The 21,710-nt window shown below is 44.9% G+C and overlaps 2 protein-coding genes across 4 annotated transcripts in view; both read left to right on the plus strand.

Annotated features, from left to right (window-relative positions):
- Window positions 1-21,710, plus strand: part of LOC147421563 (putative phospholipid-transporting ATPase 4) — an 87,685-nt gene that overhangs the window by 54,457 nt on the left and 11,518 nt on the right. The window lies entirely within an intron of this gene.
- LOC147421564 (uncharacterized) lies at window positions 17,654-18,301 on the plus strand. Its single transcript, XM_086503826.1, has one exon. The coding sequence runs from the start codon at window positions 17,655-17,657 to the stop codon at window positions 18,270-18,272; it is 618 nt and encodes a 205-aa protein (XP_086359952.1). The 5' UTR covers window position 17,654; the 3' UTR covers window positions 18,273-18,301.

Consider the following 21,710-nt stretch of genomic DNA (forward strand, 5'->3'; position numbering starts at 1 on the left):
CAGGGGCCTGATGTGTCTCAGAGTAGAAGATGATGTCTCTCCCGGTAAAACTCTCCTCAAAAGCACCCACATCAAGACGCATAGATCCATTACAATTCCAGGTAGCAACTTTGAGTGTGGTCCCATAGGCCTCACACTGTCATGTGGAGCGTGGCTCCAATATCACCACTCTTCCATCTTGGTAGAAAGCAATCTTACCTTTTTTCCTTGCCGCTCTAATCTTTGGCATTACTTCCTGCATATGGGCGACCTGTGAGAGGGTAAGGTCATCCCCGAGAAAGATGCCCGTCTTCTTAAGAGTTGGTCTCTTCTTCAAAAAGTCCTCCTTCGCTTCCATGGAGGGAAAATGAAGGATGAGTGCCCTTTCTTTCAAGGTTTCCCCCTTGCTCCCATTTTTCTTGTTACCCACTCTCCAAGCTCTTGAGTGCATTGGCTCATGAATCCCCATCAAAGCCATGAGTTCTTTTACCTCTTCATCTACATTATCTTTGTCTTTAAGGCGGCAAATTCTCACATGTAGAGAGCGTACACGTCTTCTTTGCTCCTCTTCTAATGTCAGGTTGATAAGGCTGGGTGTGGATTTTGTTTCCTTGCTTTTCCCTTTCTTGGCAACCTCAATCCATTTCTCAGCCTCATATGCTTTCTGTTGAGTCTTTGTAATAACGTCCACCCAAGAAGTCGTCATTTCTTTATGCTGCTCTTTCCTCTCTTTGATGGCTCGCACTTGCTCTTTGATTGTGTTTAGTTCTTCTATCACAGAGGGTTGCAATTCTCTCTCTTCAGGCGTGTTTCGTGAGCGTGCCTTAGCGAGCTCTTTCTTGAGTGACACGATCTTTTCGTCTTGGGCCGTCATCCGATCTCCCATTGCCATGATCTTGCTTTCTTGGGCCAAAACGGGATCCTCAAGCATTTTTATTGTTCCTAATAGGTGGCGGTTGATCTTGTTAATGGTTTCGACCATTTCCTCTTTGCACTTTTGAACTACATCTGCTAAGGGGTCGGCCTTATCATTTTGCTTCCTCATGTTTGATCAATGTCAAAAATGAGAGAGAATTGACCTACAGACACAAGTGCTTCCACATTATGCATACATGTTTCACACTAAGCATACATGGCGTGCGTTCCTTGCAATTCTGCAAAATACGATCAAAACGGCAAAAAATCCCCTTTATGCAATATTTGCAATTCTCTGCCAGTTCTGAAAATCAGCAATTTCTGCAGTTTCTGAATTCTGTAATTTCTTGTAAATCTTTCTGTAAATTTTGCAATTGAAAAACTGATTTTCTGTGAAATTCTGATTTGCTGGAGAGAGAGAGAGAGAGAGAGAGAGAGAGAGAGAGAGAGAGAGAGAGAGAGATGAAATGAAATGAAATGTTATATTAACGTCTTCAAAAGGCCAGAATGACCTATGAGACCAAATTGATACAAAAGTGGTGAATCTGTTACAATGTCTGGGTACCTTAGTACTAAAGTACTAAGTGTGAAAATAAATGTGAAAAACTAAATACAAAGTATTAAATAAAGTTCTTAGGAGCATTCTGGGTGTCTGGCTTCTAATCCTTTGTTGTAGTCTCCTCCGGTGAAGTGTGCTTCTGCAGCTCGATCGTGGTCGTCTCGATTTCCTAAGCTCAATCGCCCTGTCAATTAGGGTGCCTTTGGTATGAATGTGGGTACTCCTTTGTGCTGGCTGCTGGCCTCTTGCTTCTCCTTCCACTCCTGCTTCTCTCGATCCGAAGAAATTTGTGATCTGCCTTTGAGGCTGTAGTGCTCTTTGTCTTCTCATTAGATTATCCCTGTGCCGATGTAGTTCCAGTAGGTACAAGCCTAAGCATCTTTGATCTTGGTATTGCATGACTCTATCTAGAGGTCCAAAGCCTTCTTTAAATAGGCAATGGAAACGCCCACGTATCTCATAGTATACGGTGCAATGGCATATGTAGTGTAATTCTGTCTCTGGCTCCATTCCGCATAACTTGCAAATTCTGCTCTCAAGTGGGATTCCCCTAAATCTGCCAAATTCAATTTCCAACTGGTGTGAGGATGTACGAATCTGACCAATAGCACATCTCAAACCATGAGACAGGTGGGTATCCATGTAGCTCGGGCGAATCACAAATCCATCTTCAGATAGCTGTAGGAAGTTTTCTTTGTAGTCGGCCATCTTCGTGCCCAATTCTTGTGTAGGGTCTACCCATGTCCTCCTAGTAGCCAACTGTATAAGATCCTGTCGGATGATTTTATTAATCTCCGTTCGTGTAATTGCCAGTGATGGAGCCTCAAGGGAGTATTGGAAGGGGGGTAATCTTTCCATACTGAACCCGTGTCTCTGAAACCACGAGGACAGTTGCGCATACCAGCATGATGTATCTCCTTTCATTGCTAATTGGCGAGAGAGAGAGATGAAATGAAATGAAATGTTATATTAACGTCTTCAAAAGGGCAAAATGACCTATGAGACCAGAGCGTTACAATGTAGTGAATCTGATACAAAGTTAGAGTAACAAAATGAAATGACAAAATGATAAAATGATAAAATAAAAGTACTATGGGATCCTAAACTGGTGGCATGAACTAAGCAACTAGCTGAGGTAGCTAAATCTGTCATGTGACACATCCAACCCTATGTGTCTGTGGACAAGCTACAGCATGACAAGGGTTCAGTCACTCCAGTAAGTCTAGCTTAGGAAGTGTTCTGGCACTTTTGTGAGTCTGTTCGTAGACCGTGCATGCCCAGGCACTTAGAGTAGATGCATATCCTCTAGTTGCACACAGCATGATCATCAGAATCCAACAGAATCCATCAGGAGCATTTTCCAGTGCATTAGACCTATTTTCCCTATTTTTGACATTTTTCACTTATTATTTTAAGTGACTTTGTTGGGAACTGAGTAGAGCAATTTGGGTAAGATAATATATAAGCAAACCTAAGCTAGCACTATTTGGCAAAAGAGCAAGGAGAACACTGGCCAAGTGCAGCAGGTTCCCCCTCTCTCTCTCTCAGCAAGACTCCCCCCCTTGTTGCTGGCATTTTGTCCACCAAAATTCAGCTTGCCTTGGCAGCGTTTTCAGCCAGGGACTGCAGCAACAAAAGACTTCAGCAGTTAGCGCTTGGATCCCCCTGTTGCCTAGCGTTTTTCAGCCAGCTATTCAGCGTTTTGGCCACCTACACCAGCGTTTCTGGGCTGCCATTTCTAGCGTTTTGAAGCAGCCGATTTCAGCCACTCATAGCATTCTTGGACCGCAGCACCATAGCAGTTTTCAGCAGCATTAAAAGGACCTGCAGATTGCGTTTTTGCATCATCAGATTTCAGCGTTCTTCGCGTTTTTGGACAGTAGAGCAAGCAGCATTTCAACGACCATTTAGCAAGCCAAACAGTAGCAGATCAGACCGACAACTTCGACCCCTTGTAGACTCATCAAGCATTCAGTTTTCAGCCATTAGACTTGCATCAGATATCTTCCACATACACTTATACAGATTGTGCAATCAATAGTAGACCACTCTCGCCATCGAGAGTGGGGCCTTCGGAGGAGGGCTTTACAACGTCTCTGGTGTCGTATTCTCTTCTCGCTCTATCTCTCAGTCTCATGCACCTTCACGCATAGTGTCTATTCACTTTGTTTGTGTCCATTTAAGAACGGAAGGCTCTCCCTTCCCTAAGTAAAAGGAACCTTCAGCACAGTTCGGAGCACTCATCTTGAGCAAAGTTCATCATTCATTCCGCTGCACCTTACATTGGTATCAGAGCTTTGGCAGTGTTCTGTATCACTCAAGGAAAGAACCACAAGAATTGTTTAAGCTTGTTGCGGTCACACGTAACCCAAGACCTCTTGGGCGTGTCGATTCCTAATTGTGTTTTTGAAGAGTGACAGGAAACCCAAGAAAGAAGGGCTTGTCCAGCCTCCCCTTGTGCCTCTTTTCACTCATTGAGAGCGGACCGTGCACTTAGCGGCTGGCCAATCGACGTGAGGTGGGAAAAAACAACCTTGGTGTGAGCGCAAGGCCGCCAAGGGGTGCGCCTGCGGAAAAGAGCAAAACTCGGGTGAAGAGAAGATCCTTCTCTAACACAGATTGCAAGCGAAAGAAGAACCTCAAGACCCTCAAAAACCCAAGAACCCAAGACCCACAAGAACCCAAGTTCCTCGTGAACTTAAGAACCGAAGCTCACAGTGCATGGTCATCACCCGAAGCGGAATGGATACTTCGTGTCACCAGGAGGTGTATTTTTCCTGTTGCCTTCCGTAAATAAGTATTAGATATATTTATTTTATTTTTACTTGTTTGTCCCAAAACCCTTGAAAAGGTGCAAGTAGACATTGCATGGCCAGTGTGAAACGGCTACAGCCAAATGGGTTTCTCACATTGGGGATCTAGGTTGGTCAGACAGGGACTGCCCGGGCTAGTTAGCACTGAATTGTGATGAGTATGGAAGCTCGTGTGTGCCAAACTGGAATTTGGGCCACTCGTCAAGTCACTGCAACTTTATAAGTTGAAAGGGGCCATTAAATTAACCCACATTGTAGATGTTGGTCAAATGGTAGTCTTCAATGATGGTCAGGAGACCGATAGGGACGCCATGGAAGCATCTCCTAAAATTTAGGGAAGTGCTATTTTTGACCGGAAAATGTGTTCGCGTCATTAGCTTTAGAATGACAAGGGGAACATTTTATTGCTCTGCTGCCAAGTCAACTGACGCACCAGTTGAGATATTTTTAGCAGGGAAAGCCCAAACTCGGAAACTGGGCGACGTGTCAGCCTGTGAGCGATTCTGCCACTCTGGGAGGCAAAAACGAGCTGCATATCAACAAAGGGGGCGCCATTTTCAGCCTCAGGTGGATTGTAGCAGGTACAGAAGCTATGGAATGCTTACCTTGCCCTCTATGCACAGTATGGTGACGGGAGTGATGCCCCGCACGCTACATACTGCTCTCTTTCTCCCCTACGTACAGTATGTTATGCCCCACTAGTGGGCTTCTCATTTGACCTATGTACAGTTCTGGGGGTTTATGCACGTTTGCCAAGGCAAGAGCCTTCTGAATAGGAACCGGATTAGCTAATTGCTAATCCCCCACAGGTACGCACAATTCCATCATGAAAGATTGCGAGTTTGGAGAGTTTTCTCAAGTGAAAACTCGTCCAATTCATAGGGGAACTGTCCCATTGCGTGCGGGAGCCCTTGGGACACGCGTAGGCGTGTTCGCTCCGCTAAAAACGATCCGAAACAGGGAATTACAGCCTGCTGTGTTTTTCTGCAGGTTTAGGGTTTCGCACCTAAACTGCAAGGGAACATCGGGGGAGCCTCGTGAGAGCCTTGGGATGCGTGTATAGGCTTTTGGGCTCCCGGCAGTGAAAAACAGAGAATTACAGCCCGCTGAATTTCTGTGACAGCTCATTAGAAAGCTTCAAGATATCGAGAGAATCCGTCCTAGACAGGTGTTTTTGACCTACAGGGGTTTTTGCGCCGTTATGTTGTCGAAATCCGGTCGAAAACCTGCGTTTTCAGCCCTCGCCAGGTTTGGACAGCTTTGTGAAAGCTTGTGCTAAGTGGTCGGATCGTCTACCTTAATTTGAATAAAGAAATACCGAAAGGGGCGCCAGTCTTTGGGGCCTACAGGGTGTCGTTCTCGTGTGCGCAGTGACATTCTAGTCGTTGGACGCAACTGTGTTCTCTTCCCTTCTGAGTGCTCTGTGTAAAGTTAACAGGTAATTGAAATAGTACCGCCCTCTACGTTGTATAGGCCGGTTAAATGGTTCCATCGACGGGATAGTCACTTTTTCTTCAAAAAGTGCAGCGTGGATTGTTGTGGGTGAAAGCAACACAGAGCTTGTCGTTATGGCGGAGAAGAGAGACCAAGTACCTGAAGAGGGATCTTCCTCACATGGCACAGAGAAAATTCCTTCAACTCTTCAAGAAGAGGACAGGTTGTTTAGAACTCAACTGCGTTGTTGCATGGACATGTTTCAGCAGTTGGCTAACAACCCAAGGATGCAGGAATTCTTACAGGCTCCGACACAGGGTTTTCAGCCTCCTACATAGGGCATAACTGAGCCGTTGCAGGAAAAGGAGATTTCCAATGCGCAGAGGACTCATGATGCTCGAGGGAAAGCCCATGTGGTTGAGCAACTAGCGGTGTCCAATGATCCAAAGCAACTTGCTTTAGCTGGACAGGAATCGTTTGTGAATGGTCAAGGGAGCAATCAACAGGCTATGCGTCAAACCCTTCCATTACCTAATACTTATCCTAGTTATTTTGGAGGTGGTTCAGTGTTTCAAGCTATGGCTGGACCTTCCACAGGTTATATGCCAGGGAATGTGTTCGGGACAATGCAAACAGGCATGGGTAACCCTATGTATGCGAACATGGGTGTCCAACCAAGTTTTGAGGGTACCTATGGCCAGTTTCGAGTGCTTGGAACACAATTTGGTATGGCTGGTTTTTCGCAGCCATACGTACAAAATGCAGATATGACAGGTAAAACAATTGATGCGAGAGTTGGAATGAACACTCATGGAGCACGACTGTTACAGGCACCTGTTTATGATAATGTGGCTCCTTTGAGTCAGCCTAAAGATTACAAGGAAGGTGGGCAGGGAGTGAAGTTTGAAACTTTCAGAGGAACTGAGGACCAATTAAAGGCTTTGACCTTCATACATCAGTTCGATGCAGCTTATGCTGGAGGCAACTTCACGGAATCTTCAAAGATACGCAAGGCTGCCGCTTTCTTGAAAGGAAATGCGCTTCAATGGTGGACCGCATTGTTGAACCAAGGTCAAGCCCCAACAACGTGGGTCCAATTCAAACAACTTTTTGTGCCTGCATGGTTGACAAACACTTTTGAAGTGGATGTGATGACGGAATGGCACGAGTTGAATGCTAAACAATGTGCGAATCTAGAAGAGTACAATAAACGGTTTTGGGCCGCACTGTTGCCATTCACCTCTTACAGGTTTGTGCCTTTGTCAGAACAAATTGAGAAGTACTGTTGCGGATTGACCAAGAAAATCAGGGACTACTGCACAAAGACTACTGTCATGAATATGTTTCAGTTGATAGAGAATGCAAGAGTGGCCAGCAATCTGTCGAAGGGAGATTCCGATGGATTTAATAGCCCCAAGAAAGGGTCCCAGGGCAAACAGTTTTCAGCCAAGGGCAATATTGCAGCAAAGCCTTCTGAGTCTCCTGCAAAGAAGCCCTCCACTCAAGAAGCTGATACGTCCAAGAAGCAGTCTAAATCTTCTTCGGAACGAGGACAAGGACAAAAAAGGCATTTTTCTGGCAAAACTTTTCAAGAAAGGAAAGCTCTTAGGGAGGCCAAGAAATGCTACATTTGTGAACAGGAAGGACACTTTGCAAATGAGTGCCCACAGAAGAAGTCACAGGATAAGGATGACAAGTCAGACCATAAAGGGAAGAAGCCAAAGCCGAGTGCAGGACTTGTTCCAGATTTGGTTGGAGATCAGCCAAGCACAGATGCCACGGAATTGTGCAGAGCTTGGGGCAAAGTTAGACACCAGACAATGCTGGTTTTCTTTGATCCAGGAGCCCGTGCAAATTTCATATCACCAGAATTGGCATCAAAGTTGGGCATTCGTACAGAGGAGATGGGTATGACAGGCGAAGCAGGTTTGGCATGCCCAGGACATTCAGAGCCTGTTACTCCCATTTTGGGAAAGCTTCGTCTGCACATTCAGAGCTATGTGGATGCGGAAGAATTTCATATTATGCCGCTTGAGGGCTGTGATGTGTTATTGGGTATCCCATGGTGTTACAGGTTGCATGCTATGGTGGATACTTACAACAAAAAGATTACCCTTGTACATAGAGGAAAGACTCATGTCCTTGATGTAAAGCTTAAAGGCGAGTCTGTTCCAGTTGTTTCTGCTTCTGCTATTTCATCTGTAATAAAGAATCATCTTTCTGCGTACTTGATCTTTGCAAAAGAAGTACCTCAAGTTGTATCTAATTTGTCTACCTTAGATAAAGACAGGTCAACTTTTTTGAGTGGTTTTAGTGATTGTTTTTCGGACTCTTTGCCAGGGGAGTTACCTCCTGAGAGACCTGAGGATCATACTATAGATCTTGTGCCAGGTTCTAGTCCACCGAATAGACCACCATACAGGGTTAGTGCAGCCCAGCAGAAAGAGATTATGGGTCAGGTCAACGAGCTTTTAGAGAAGGGGCTGATTCAGCCCAGTTCATCCCCTTTTTGTTCGCCTGTACTCTTAGTGCAGAAGAAGGATGGTTCATGGCGCATGTGCATTGACTATCGCGCCTTGAATAAGAATACCATCAAGAACAGGTTCCCCATACCGAGGATAGATGACATTCTTGATCGGCTTGAGGGAGCGTCATTGTTTACAAGAATAGACCTAAAGAGCGGGTATCATCAGATATGCATTAGACCAGAAGATGTCCATAAGACTGCGTTCAGGACAACATTTGGTCTCTATGAGTTTCTTGTCATGCCATTTGGTCTCACAATTGCTCCTGCCACATTTAATAGAATGATGGACAGAATTTTTAGACCACAGAAACTTCGTGGGTACCTTCTTTGATGACATGATTGTCTACTCAAAGTCTGAAGAGGAGCATAGGGATCACTTGATCGCAGTTTTCAATGAGCTATGCAAGAATAGGCTACTCATCAATGCGAAGAAAAGTGAGTTCTTTTTGCAAGAAATTCACTTCCTTGGGCACATTGTTTCAAAGGATGGGGTACGCATGGATCCCGCTAAAGTGGAAGCAATTAGGTCATGGCCAGACTTGAAGTCCGTACATGACATTCGAAGCTTTCTAGGCTTATGTTCCTATTACAGGAGGTTCATCCGAAATTTTGCTGAGATTGCTTCTCCACTCCATGCACTGCAAGGAAAAGGAGTTACTTTCAAGTGGACAGCCAAGGAAATTTTAGCGTTCAAACACTTGAAAGAGAAGCTGACTTCAGATCCAGTAATTATTTTGCCAGATCTTTCTAAACTTTTTGTGGTTCAATGTGATGCGTGTGGCCATAGTCTTGGTGCAGTTTTAATGCAGAATGGCCGAGTAGTCGCATATGAGGGCAGAATTCTTTTGAAGACTGAAAGGAACTTGCAAGTCTATGAGAAAGAATTGCTGGCAGTAATTCATGCTCTCACTAGTTGGAAACACCATCTGCTAGGGGCTGATTTTGTTGTCCAAACGGATCATCAAACCTTGCGATATTTTCTTACACCGACGAAGTTGTCTGAGAAGCACATGCGATGGGCAAACATCTTGTCAATGTTCCATTTTCAGATTGTGCATGTGCAAGGGAAAAAGAACGTGGTGGCTGATGCGTTGTCACGAAAGCCCCAAATTTCAGCACTGTCAATTCCGTACCATGGTGAACTAGACGAAATGAAGACACAATATGCTGAAGATTCAGATTTTGCAAGGATCTATGACCAGCTTGTTGATGGGCAACATCATGAGCACTATATGCTTAAGAATGACTTTCTCATGATGCATGGAAAGTTGTGCGTTACCAAACAGTTACGGCCAAAGATTTTAATGGAAAGTCATGCTCCACCTTATGCTGGGCATCGTGGAATTGATGCGACAGTGAAAGGGGTTGAGGCATTCTTCTATTGGCCAGCTTTGCGTCAAGATGTTGACACATTTGTAAGATCATGCTTAGTATGCCAAAAAGTCAAATTTGACAGACAAAAGCAACCAAGATTGTTGCAGCCATTGCCGATCCCAGATAGGCCATGGGAAAGCATAGCAATGGACTTTATCTTTGATCTTCCAAAAACGCAAACAGGCAATGATGGGATTTGGACTATCATTTGTAGGTTCAGTAAGCAGGCCCATTTCATTCCTGTTAGGAAGAAGATAAAGCCAGAACACATGGTCAAGATATTCATGAGCAATATCTTTAAATATCATGGCATGCCTCAGTCAATTGTCAGTGATAGGGATCCACGTATGACGAGTCTTTTCTGGAAGGCATTGTCTGAGAACATTGGCACTACGCTAAAGTTCTCTTCTTCATTTCATCCGCAAACTGATGGGCAGTCAGAAGAGGCAAATTCTACTGTTCTGGACCTGCTCAAATGTTATGTGTCAGAGCACAAGGCAACTTGGGAACACCATCTTCCATTGGTTGAATATGCTTACAATAACACTATGCATACGTCAACAGGTAAGGCACCATTTGAGATAGTGGAAGGAGGGAAGAAAGTCCCGCCCATTTTGCAGACTAAGGACAAGATATTTGAGGCAGACAAGTATGTGCAAGATATGGATGAAACATACAGGAAGATAAAGATTGCTCTTAAGAAGACTCAAACTAAGCAAAAGAAAGCTGCTGATCGTCACCGTTGTGAACTTGTATTTTCACTTGGTGATTGGGTGCTTTTGCGCTTTGAAAAGGCCAGGTTAAGGAAAAGGAAAGGCAAGGAACGCTTGTTTCCTAAGCTCAGTATGCGATATTATGGTCCTTTTCGGATTTCAGAAAAGATCAGCGATGTAGCTTACAGGTTAAAGCTACCAGAAGGCTGGAAAATACATAATGCTTTTCATGTCAGCCTTCTAAGACCCTTTGTTGGTGATGTGCCAGAGAATATGCTTGATGAGGAGCAACCCGAAGTGGAAGAATTGGATGAAATCCTTGTTCCTGAACAAATATTGGCACATAAAGAAAGAAAGGTTGCAAGACGCTATTTGGTGAAGTTCAAGTACTATCCATCATTAGATGCCAAATGGATGGAAGAGTCTGAATTGCTTGATTCACCTCAGCTATTGCAATTGTATCTTGAAGCCTTTCAAATGGAACCCACAATGACTTGATGCAGCCTTTTTGGAGCAAGGCAAGAGCATGGTTCATGATGCTCAAGAGAGTCGTTAAGCAATTGTATCTACCGTTTCCATACAGAATTTAGCTAGAGAAGTTTGTGCTCAAGAGTACACTAGAAGACTTCTATGCTTGATATATGTGTCGTAGCCAGGTTGGTGGGATTGTTTAATCGTCCAACGCTACATTTCCGGAAGCATGTATATCTTGGATTCCCATCATAGAATATATGTGATATCAGGAGATACCGCATGTATTATTGGCATGCAAGCGAGGTCGCTTGCAGTATTTCAAGGGTGGGGTGTGTCACCAGGAGGTGTATTTTTCCTGTTGCCTTCCGTAAATAAGTATTAGATATATTTATTTTATTTTTACTTGTTTGTCCCAAAACCCTTGAAAAGGTGCAAGTAGACGTTGCATGGCCAGTGTGAAACGGCTACAGCCAAATGGGTTTCTCACATCGGGGACCTAGGTCGGTCAGACAGGGACTGCCCGGGCCAGTTAGCACTGAATTGTGATGAGTATGGAAGCTCGTGTGTGCCAAACTGGAATTTGGGCCACTCGTCAAGTCACTGCAACTTTATAAGTTGAAAGGGGCCAGTAAATTAACCCACATTGTAGATGTTGGTCAAATGGTAGTCTTCAATGATAGTCAGGAGACCGATAGGGACGCCATGGAAGCATCTCCTAAAATTTAGGGAAGTGCTATTTTTGACCGGAAAATGTGTTCGCGTCATTAGCTCTAGAATGACAAGGGGAACATTTTATTGCTCTGCTGCCAAGTCAACTGACGCACCAGTTGAGATATTTTTAGCAGGGAAAGCCCAAACTCGGAAACTGGGCGACGTGTCAGCCTGTGAGCGATTCTGCCACTCTGGGAGGCAAAAACGAGCTGCATATCAACAAAGGGGGCGCCATTTTCAGCCTCAGGTGGATTGTAGCAGGTACAGAAGCTATGGAATGCTTACCTTGCCCTCTATGCACAGTATGGTGACGGGAGTGATGCCCCTCACGCTACATGCTGCTCTCTTTCTCCCCTACGTACAGTATGTTATGCCCCACTAGTGGGCTTCTCATTTGACCTATGTACAGTTCTGGGGGTTTATGCACGTTTGCCAAGGCAAGAGCCTTCTGAATAGGAACCGGATTAGCTAATTGCTAATCCCCCACAGGTACGCACAGTATGGTGACGGGAGTGATGCCCCTCACGCTACATGCTGCTCTCTTTCTCCCCTACGTACAGTATGTTATGCCCCACTAGTGGGCTTCTCATTTGACCTATGTACAGTTCTGGGGGTTTATGCACGTTTGCCAAGGCAAGAGCCTTCTGAATAGGAACCGGATTAGCTAATTGCTAATCCCCCACAGGTACGCACAGTTCCATCATGAAAGATTGCGAGTTTGGAGAGTTTTCTCAAGTGAAAACTCGTCCAATTCATAGGGGAACTGTCCCATTGCGTGCGGGAGCCCTTGGGACACGCGTAGGCGTGTTCGCTCCGCTAAAAACGATCCGAAACAGGGAATTACAGCCTGCTGTGTTTTTCTGCAGGTTTAGGGTTTCGCACCTAAACTGCAAGGGAACATTGGGGGAGCCTCGTGAGAGCCTTGGGATGCGTGTATAGGATTTTGGGCTCCCGGCAGTGAAAAACAGAGAATTACAGCCCGCTGAATTTCTGTGACAGCTCACCAGAAAGCTTCCAGATATCGAGGGAATCCGTCCTAGACAGGTGTTTTTGACCTACAGGGGTTTTTGCGCCGTTATGTTGTCGAAATCCGGTCGAAAACCTGCGTTTTCAGCCCTCGCCAGGTTTGGACAGCTTTGTGAAAGCTTGTGCTAAGTGGTCGGATCGTCTACCTTAATTTGAATAAAGAAATACCGAAAGGGGCGCCAGTCTTTGGGGCCTACAGGCTGTCGGTCTGGTGTGCGCAGTGACATTCTAGTCGCTGGACGCAACTGTGTTCTCTTCCCTTCTCAGTGCTCTGTGTAAAGTTAACAGGTAATTGAAATAGTACCGCCCTCTACGTTGTATAGGCCGGTTATACTTCGCATGGAGGTTATGGGCATGAAAGTAGTGAAGAAGAATTTCCTCACCATGGAGGTTTTCCTGACCCTTCCCCTTCGCCATCTACGCCCGGGATTGCACCAAATCCTATGGAGGCCTTGGTAAAATCAATGATGGACATGATGGCACGACAAGAAGTGACTGGCATTGACAGGGAACGTGAGTGTGATGAACGCAAAGAAAGAAAAGTAGACAGAAAAGCGGCTATTGAGTGTGAGCGTGAGCAAATGCGCTTGGAAGCCGAAGCAAGATGAGCGGCCTTCGAGGCCGATCGAGAGGTTCAAAGGGACCTCCGCTCTCAAGGATTGGTTCGATAGGTTCTTGCCTCGAAGTCCGAACAAGCCAAAGATGTTGGTAGTTCCTCAAGTGGCGCAAGCCGAGATTCGAACTCCAGCAACCCAATCACAGAGAAGTTGACTTTCAGTAAGTATGATGGTAAGATGGATGCTACGGTTATTCGTTCTTGGTTGCATCAATTTAATGCTTATTTTTGCGACAACTAAGAAGACAGGAAATAGCAAGGTTTTGACGGCAGCTATGTACCTTGCTGGTGATGCCATAAATTGGTACCACGCATGTTCACACCCCTTTTCTTCAATTGGGCTGATTTCCAAGACAAGCTCAAGGCGCGGTTTATGCCACCTCTGTACCTCGCACGTTTGAAGGACGATTGGCGTACTCTCAAGCAAAATGGTATGCCAGTTATGTCTTTCTCTAATCGTGTTTTGTAGCTCGGCACTCAATTACGCAAATCGGATGCGGAGCGCAAGGAGGCATTCCTTTATGGATTGGACGAGTATATCAAGTTTGATGTGGAGGTGCTTGATCCAATCGATCTCAACAAGGCGGTAGCGATTGCTCTCGCACAGGAGATGAAACACAATAAGGAAAAGCCTAAGGAGAACAAGACTTCTCAAGGAACCTCTCAGAATTCTTAGATCACGCAGAATGGTAAGAACTGTAAGAATGGTAAGAATGGTAACTCTTCTAGCCCGTCTTCCTCTAACTCTTTGGAAAAGAACTCTTAACAATGAATCTAAGGGTAAAGCTAAAGCACCTACAAAACCTAAGATAACCTCGGATGAAAAAGCTACACAAGGAATTATAGGAGGATACATCACGGCTGAAGAACAAGTGATTTATGCTAAGGAAGGTAGATATTATCAATGTCACGTTAAGGGTCACATTAAGAAGGCTTGTCCTATGACAGCCCCACCTAAAGAACGAAAGGCACCCACAGCAACCACAAGCACTTTAATGAACCAAGCTGAATCTTCTCATGTCTCTGAAACACACATTGATGAGTCTCTCATGAAGTGTCATGGTCATGTAAAGGGTCAGCGTTTTATCATATTGTTTGATCCAGGCAGTATGCATGATGTGATTAGTGCCTCTCTTGTTGAGAGAGCCCGCCTAGAGGTTAGTCAGAAATCTACTCGAGGTTTCTGGCTTTGCTCCTGGTATGGACTCTCTCATCACGAAAGAGTGCCTTGATGTGTTGTTTACAATTCAACAAGCTGCTTTCCGTCGGAAATTTCTCGTGTCTCCTCTTTCAGGACGTGATATGCTTTTGGGCATTAGATGGTTTCGGGAGCATAACCCTCTCATTGATTGGGAGGCTAACACTCACATTAAATACCAAGACTGACTCCCCCCTCATCATTCGTGCTAAGGAGGGTTTGCATTCTTTGCCTCTCATCTCTTATGTGCAGGTAAAGCGTGAATTACGACGAGGAGCACAAGCGGCATTTATCTATGCCGCTCCAGTTTCTCAGAGCATTCAGACTCCAGCTAAGTATTCAGATTTGTTTACCAAGCTTAAGAATCTCTTTTTGCAGGATGATCTTCCACCCCGTCTTCCACCCGAGCGGCCGGAGGACCATCGCATCGAGCTTATGGAGGGGGCACAGTCAGTAAGGCTCGCTACCGTTTAAACAAGACACAAGAGGAAGAGTTAGAGTGACAACTCACGGAGTTGGTGGCTAGAGGATTCATACGTCCTAGTGTAAGTCCTTTTGCTGCTCCTATTTTGTTTGTTCGCAAGAAGGATGGTTCGTCTCGTTTGTGTGTTGATTACAGGGCTTTGAACAAGATGACCGTCAAGAACAAGTTTCCGATGCCTCGCATTGAGTATATCCTTGATAGGCTCAATGGGGCAAAGGTTTTCAGCAAGGTCGATCTCAAGAGTGGATACCATCAGGTATGGGTATTCAAAGGCGACATCTTCAAGACCGCTTTTCGCATCGAGCGAGGGCAATGGGAGTATATTGTTATGCCTTTTGGATTGACAGGTTCCGTGGGTACATTTAATCGTCTCATGGTAGGCCGTTTCGGCGATATGGTTGGTGTATGTGTGTTCATCTTTCTTGATGATATTCTCATTTTTTCTGCATCGTGGGAACAACATGAAAGGGATGTCGAAAGGGTACTAAACTGTTTGGATGAGTGTCAGTTGTACATTGCAGCTAATAAGTCTGAATTTTTTCTTACTGAAGTCACTTATCTGGGTTATATCTTTTCTGCAGAAGGTGTCAAGCTAGATCCCGCGAAGGTGGAACAGTTTCATAATTGGGATTTGCCCAAAACTGCATATGCTGTGCGTTCTTTTCTTGGTTTATGTCAAGCATATAGTTCGCACATAGAGAATTTTACACGCATTGCCGCACCTATGACTGATGTTTTGAAAGGGGTCAAGACTCGCCGTCAGCGCGTTGACTTGTCCGAAGCAGCCATTGAGGCTTTTGAAGCTCTCAAGATTGCGGTGACAGAAGCACCGTGTCTTATCCTTGGCTCTTGGGATGATCCCTTTGAGGTATGGACGGATGCGAGCAATGTCGCCATCATAGTTTTTTCCAGGCGCGTCCGATTGCCCAATCGGGCTTCCTCACGCGTGCGCGCATGGTTGCCACATGGTTCAGCTTTTCGGACGCGAGCAAGGCATTTTTGACGCGCTGGCAAAAAAGCCCCCGATTTGTCAAATGTGGCCCAAAACGCCTCTGCGCGAATTGTTAAAAACCTGCAGCCATCCCGTTTCTGCACAGACAGCCCCAATCAAAGCTTGAGAGCCGAGAGGACTCGAGACCGCGAGCCAGGAGCCCTACCTAGTGCCCACACACTCTCTCGCGCGCGGCTGATTCTTCACCTACGCTGTTTGTTACTCGTGAGGCCTCCACTTTGTCAAGGTTTGCAACTTTGCAGTGTGCACCTTGGAAGTTTGCAGAATCCATATGGGCCGAGTGAAGCGTCCTGAATGGCAGTATGTAGAACAATTGAAGCCTCAAAAGAAAGGGCAATTTACATGTAAATGCAAGTATTGTGGGCATACTTGGGACGGCGGTCCCTCCCGTATTCGTGCACATTTATTGTCCCTCTCTGGCTATGGTGTAGGCCCATGTTGACTGGTGCCAGAGGACGTCAAAGAGGTGGTCACAAGATTGCATGTAGATGTACAGAATGATGGGAAGGACCCAAATGCATTTGTAGATGCCTTGGTGGATGATTTGAGAGCTAATGCCTCTGCCTCAGGCTCAATGAGTACACATGCATCAGGGAGTGCTCATATAAGTGCCACTGGGACTTCGGCTTCCAAATCAAATGTGGGGTCCTCGAGCAAGAAGAGGAATGTTGCACAAGGGCCCTTGGCAAGTGCATTTAGCTTGCAAGCACGCAAGCAAGCAGATCAAGCCTTGCGCAGGTTTTTTTATGCAGAGGACATTCTTGAATGGAAAGTGCGGAGTCCTTTCTTTTTGGAAATGGTCAAGGCAATTGGACAAGTTGGTCCATCGTATGTGCCTCCCACATACAATGCTTTGCGCACCACAGAGTTAAATGATGAGGTCAAATGCATTGGTCATGAGATCATGGGTGTGCGCGAGAAATGGAAAAAACATGGATGCACAATTGTATGTGATGGATGGTCTGACAATAGACGCAGGTCTATCATTAACTTTCTTGCATGCTCTATACATGGTTCTGTGTTTTTGAAATCTGTGGACACATATGGGGAGACAAAGACATCAGAATTTATTTTCAAGCAGCTTAAGGATGTGATTATTGGGGTAGGACCCTCCAATGTTGTGCAGGTATGCATGGACAATGCAATTAATTGTGTTGGGGCCGGGCAAATGGTGGAAGAGAAATGGAAACACATTTTTTTCACGAGGTGTGCATGCCATTGCTTGGACCTCTTGTTTGAGGATATTGGGAAGCTCCCTTGGATTGCAAAAATTCTTGAAGATGCAACAAAGGTTGTCACAAGGAAGTCCACTGTCTTGGCATTGTTTCGAATGCTTAGCAAGAAGGAATTGTTGAAGCCATCGGCCACTCGATTTGCCTACTACTTCATCATGTTGGCTAGTCTTGTGGATGAGAGATGTATGCAAGGTGTACGTAGGCTTATGATTGATGCAAAATTTGTGAAAATGAAGGCATCCAAGACTGCAAAGGCCATAGTGGTCTCGGACATTGTGTTTAATGTATCCTTTTGGCAAGAGGCCAAGTTGATTTTGAAGATTTGTGCTCCCATCTTGAAGATACTTCGTTTGGCTGATAGGGAAGGAGCCACCATGGGGCTTGTGTATGAGCTTACGGATCGCATGGTTGAGCAAATTCAAAACATGCAAGGTATTGATGCGGCAAGGATGCAAGAGATCAAGGACCTATGCGTTGATAGATGGAATATGATGCACACACCATTGCATGTTGTGGGATACTTGTTGCATCCTATATGGCGAGGAAGAGGGCAATTCAATGATAGTGAGGTTCATGACGGGTGGATGACATTTTTGGACAGGTATACCAAGGGTGATTTGACCATGCAGGGTACCCTCATTGATGAGTTGGACACTTTCCTCACTGAAAGAAAGTCATTTGCTCATCCTATTGCAAAGGATCCAAAGAGAATGCAAGAGGGTGTAAAATGGTGGGAGACTTTTGGGGCTTGCACGTCCACATTGCAGACTCTTGCACTTAAGGTGCTTTCTCAAGGGACATGTGCCTCTCCATGTGAGAGAAATTGGAGCACCTTCTCTCTCATTCACACCAAGAGAAGAAATAGGTTACTTCCTGCTCATACCGAGAAGCTTGTCTACATACACACCAACTTGAGGCTCTTATGCAAGATCAAAGAGCGCCGCTATGAGAGAATGGAGGTGACATTGGAGATGCTTAACAAAGAGAAGGATGAGGAGCGCTTGCTTGAGTTGCAGGAGATTCAGGAGGCTATTGCACAGAGCACTGCTGATGTTATGGAGTCTCTTCCGATTAGCATGCCCAGTGATATTGGGACTTCATGCTCCGTTGCTGAGGATGAGGCTTGGGATGAGGATGAGGATGAGGATGATGAGGGTGATGATGAGGATGATGATGAGGAGGTGGCCTTTGATGAGAGTTAGAGCTCATTGCATTTTGCTCTAGCCTCGGTCCTGACTCCTCTTAGCTCTACAGTCTACTTATGTTTTGGATTCACTATTTAGCATCGAGCGGCTGGACTCCACCCTCTAAGCTCTATTTTTGTTTTGTCATTTGAATTTTGGAGTACTCAATACACAATCTTGTTGGTTTTGGAGGCTCCATATTTTGCCATCTAGTATGATCATGATTCATTGATCATTTGATGTATCTATTGATCAGAGATCTTGATCTGTTTCTCGGCTCCCGACTCCTTGATTTAGCTAGATTCTACATTTTCAAGTTTCTATGATGTTTTAATGCATTATGTGGCTTTGGGCTACTCTCCAGAGTCTAGTGTTTTAATTTTAATTGCTATTTGTTATGAGATATATATATATATACACTAATATTTTAGTGCCGTATGGCATTCCACGTATGGAATCTTCGGGGAGTCTGAATCGGGCTTATATCAGGCTTCCATACCCGCCCGAGTGAGACGCATGGTTGCCGCATGAAAAAACTATAGTCGCCATAGGCGTTGTGCTTCAGCAGCATGGCCGTCCTGTAACTTTCCTTAGCCGGAAGCTCAATAGCGCGGAAAAGAATTATTCAGTTTATGATAAAGAACTTTTGTCTGTCATTCACTCTCTTAAGCATTGGAAGCATTTTCTTTATGGTAGAGAGTTTACAGTTTGCACAGATCATCAAGCCCTCAAGTGGCTCCAGTCTATGCCTAGTGTACATTGGAGTGATCGCCAGGCACGGTGGTCACAATTTTTTGAGCAATTTGGAGGTTTGATTGAGTATATGCTTGGAAAAGCTAACCCTGTTGCAGATACGTTGAGTTGCAAAGGATAGATTTTGGCTCTTGAGTCAAGGTCCACATTTTCTATTCAGGGTGTGTCTTTCAACAGCATGAAGAATCAGTATGCGGATTCCGAGTTTGGTAAGCATTGGTTGCAGGCTCTTGCTTCCCAAGGGCCAAACAACTATTTCATTCGTGATGGTTTGTTGTACTTTTGTGAACGTCTATGTGTGTTGTCCTCTCTCAGGCCAACCATATTGCACAATGCACATGATTCTCTCACGGGTCGGCATAGGGGAATGAACACCACTTTGGAAAAAATAGAAAGATTCTTTTATTGGCCTAAAATACGAAAGGATGTGTTTCGTTATATCACATAGTGCACTATATGTCAAAAGGTAAAAGCTCCTTGGCGTAAGCAGCAAGGCCTCTTTCTTCCGTTGCCTATTTCCGATGGATCTTTTCAAGATATTTCCATGGATTTTGTGACTAACCTTCCACCAAGTTTGTATTCAAGGAACACTCAATGTTTGACAATTGTCGATCCTTTCAGCAAGTTTTGCATGTTGATTCCTTGTAAAGCCACAGTAACTGCACAGGATGTAGCACGCCCTCTGTGGTTTGCCAAATCAATTGTTTCAGATAGGGATGTTAAGTTCATGTTCAATTTTTGGCGCGCACTCTTTGAAAATTTTGGCACTAAGTTGAATTTTTCATCGGCTTTTTATCCACAATTAGATGGTCAGACAGAGATTTACAATCAATTGGCTTTTGATGTTTTAAAGTCATATGTACATGATCAGCAATCTCAGTGGGAGCTCTATCTCCCATTGGTTCAGGCTATTTTGAATGACTCTTTTTCCTTTGCCATTGGTCGAACTCCGTATGAGGTAGCTTTTGGCCGTCCGTTCCAGTCACTTTTGACTCAATCGGTCAGTCAAATGCCTGATGCCAATGCTGAAAGTCAGTCATTGGATGAAATTTCTGAGAGTGTGAAGCTTCGGCTAAGCAAGGCTGAGAAATATTATTCACGGCAGGCTAATAAGCATCGCCAGGATGTTTCAATCAAGGAAGGGGATTGGGTGTATTTAAGAATCATGAAGCAACGTCTTAAGCAAGTTGAAAAGAAGTGTCCAAAGTTGTTTTTTCGAATGTATGGTCCATTTCCAGTCATTAAAAAGATAAATGAGGTTTCAATGACAATACAGTTGCGTAACTCATGGTCAATGCATAACGTTTTCCATGTTTCTTCGTTGAAAGTGTTTCAGGGAACGCCTCCAAAGGACATTTCGGAAGAAGAAGAACCGGAGATCATTGATGAAGTTGAAGTCATGGAGCCGGAGCAAGTGTTGTTGCATCGGTTTCGACATGGTTCGAAGAAGCAAGTGAGACAATACTTTTTGAAGTTCAAGGATCGAGGAATCCACGAAGCAGTGTGGGTCGAGGAAGAGTTTTTTAAGGATTATCCAGAGTTGTTGGCAGACTACAAGGAAGCCATGCAGCTCGGTACCAGTACCTCACTTTAAAAAGGAGGAGATGTCACGTGACACATCCAACCCTATGTGTCCGTGGACAAGCTACAACATGACAAGGGTTCAGTCAGTCTAGGCAGTCTAGCTTAGGAAGTGTTCTGGCACTTTTGTGAGTCTGTTCGCAGACCGTGCATGCCCAGTCACTTAGAGTAGATGCATATCCTCTGGTCGCACACAGCATGATCATCAACATTACCATCAGAATCCAACAGAATCAATCAGGAGCATTTTCCAGTGCATTAGACCTATTTTCCCTATTTTTAACATTTTTCACTTATTATTTAAGTGACTTTTGTTGGGAACTGAGTAGGGCAATTTGGGTAAGATAATATATAAGCAAACCTAGGCTAGCACTATTTGGCAGAAGAGCAAGGAGAACACATGCCAAGTGCAGCAGGTTTCCCCTCTCTCTCTCAGCAAGACTCCCCCCCCCCCCCCCCCCGTTGTTTGCTGGCGTTTTGTCCACCAATCTTCCTCAGCAAATTCAGCTTGCCTTGGCGATTTCCATCAGCATTTTCAGCCAAGGACTGCAACAACAAAAGACTTCAGCAGTTAGCGCTTGGATCCCCCCTGCTGCCCAGCGTTTTTCAGCCATCTATTCAGCCTTTTGGCCACCTAAACCAGCGTTTTTGGGCTGCCGTTTCCAGCATTTTGAAGCAGGCGATTTCAGCCACTCATAGCATTCTTGGACCGCAGCACCACAGCAGTTTTCAGCAGCATTAAAAGGACCTGCAGATTGCGTTTTTGCATCAGCAAATTTCAGCATTCTTAGTGTTTTTGGACAGCAAAGCAAGAAGCATTTTCAGCGACCACTTAGCAAGCCAAACAGTAGCAGATCAGTCCGACAACTTCGACCCCTTGTAGATTCATCAAGCATTCAGTTTTCAGCCCTTGGACTTGCATCAGATAGCTTCCACATACACTTGTACAGATTGTGCAATCAATAGTAGACCACTCTCGCCATCGAGAGTGGGGCCTTCGGAGGAGGGTTTTACAACGCCTCTGGTGTCGTATTCTCTTCTCTCTCTATCTCTCAGTCTCATGCACCTTCACGCACAGTGTCCATTCACTTTGTTTGTGTCTATTAAAGAACAAAAGGCTCT

The sequence above is a fragment of the Adiantum capillus-veneris genome, chromosome 27 (assembly GCF_014529385.1).
Source record: "Adiantum capillus-veneris isolate H3 chromosome 27, ASM1452938v2, whole genome shotgun sequence".
Classification (NCBI taxonomy): domain Eukaryota; kingdom Viridiplantae; phylum Streptophyta; class Polypodiopsida; order Polypodiales; family Pteridaceae; genus Adiantum; species Adiantum capillus-veneris.

Excerpts from the sequence above, each read along its gene's own strand:
- LOC147421564 (XM_086503826.1), top strand. The coding sequence starts at position 17,655 with ATGACATTTTTGGACAGGTATACCAAGGGTGATTTGACCATGCAGGGT.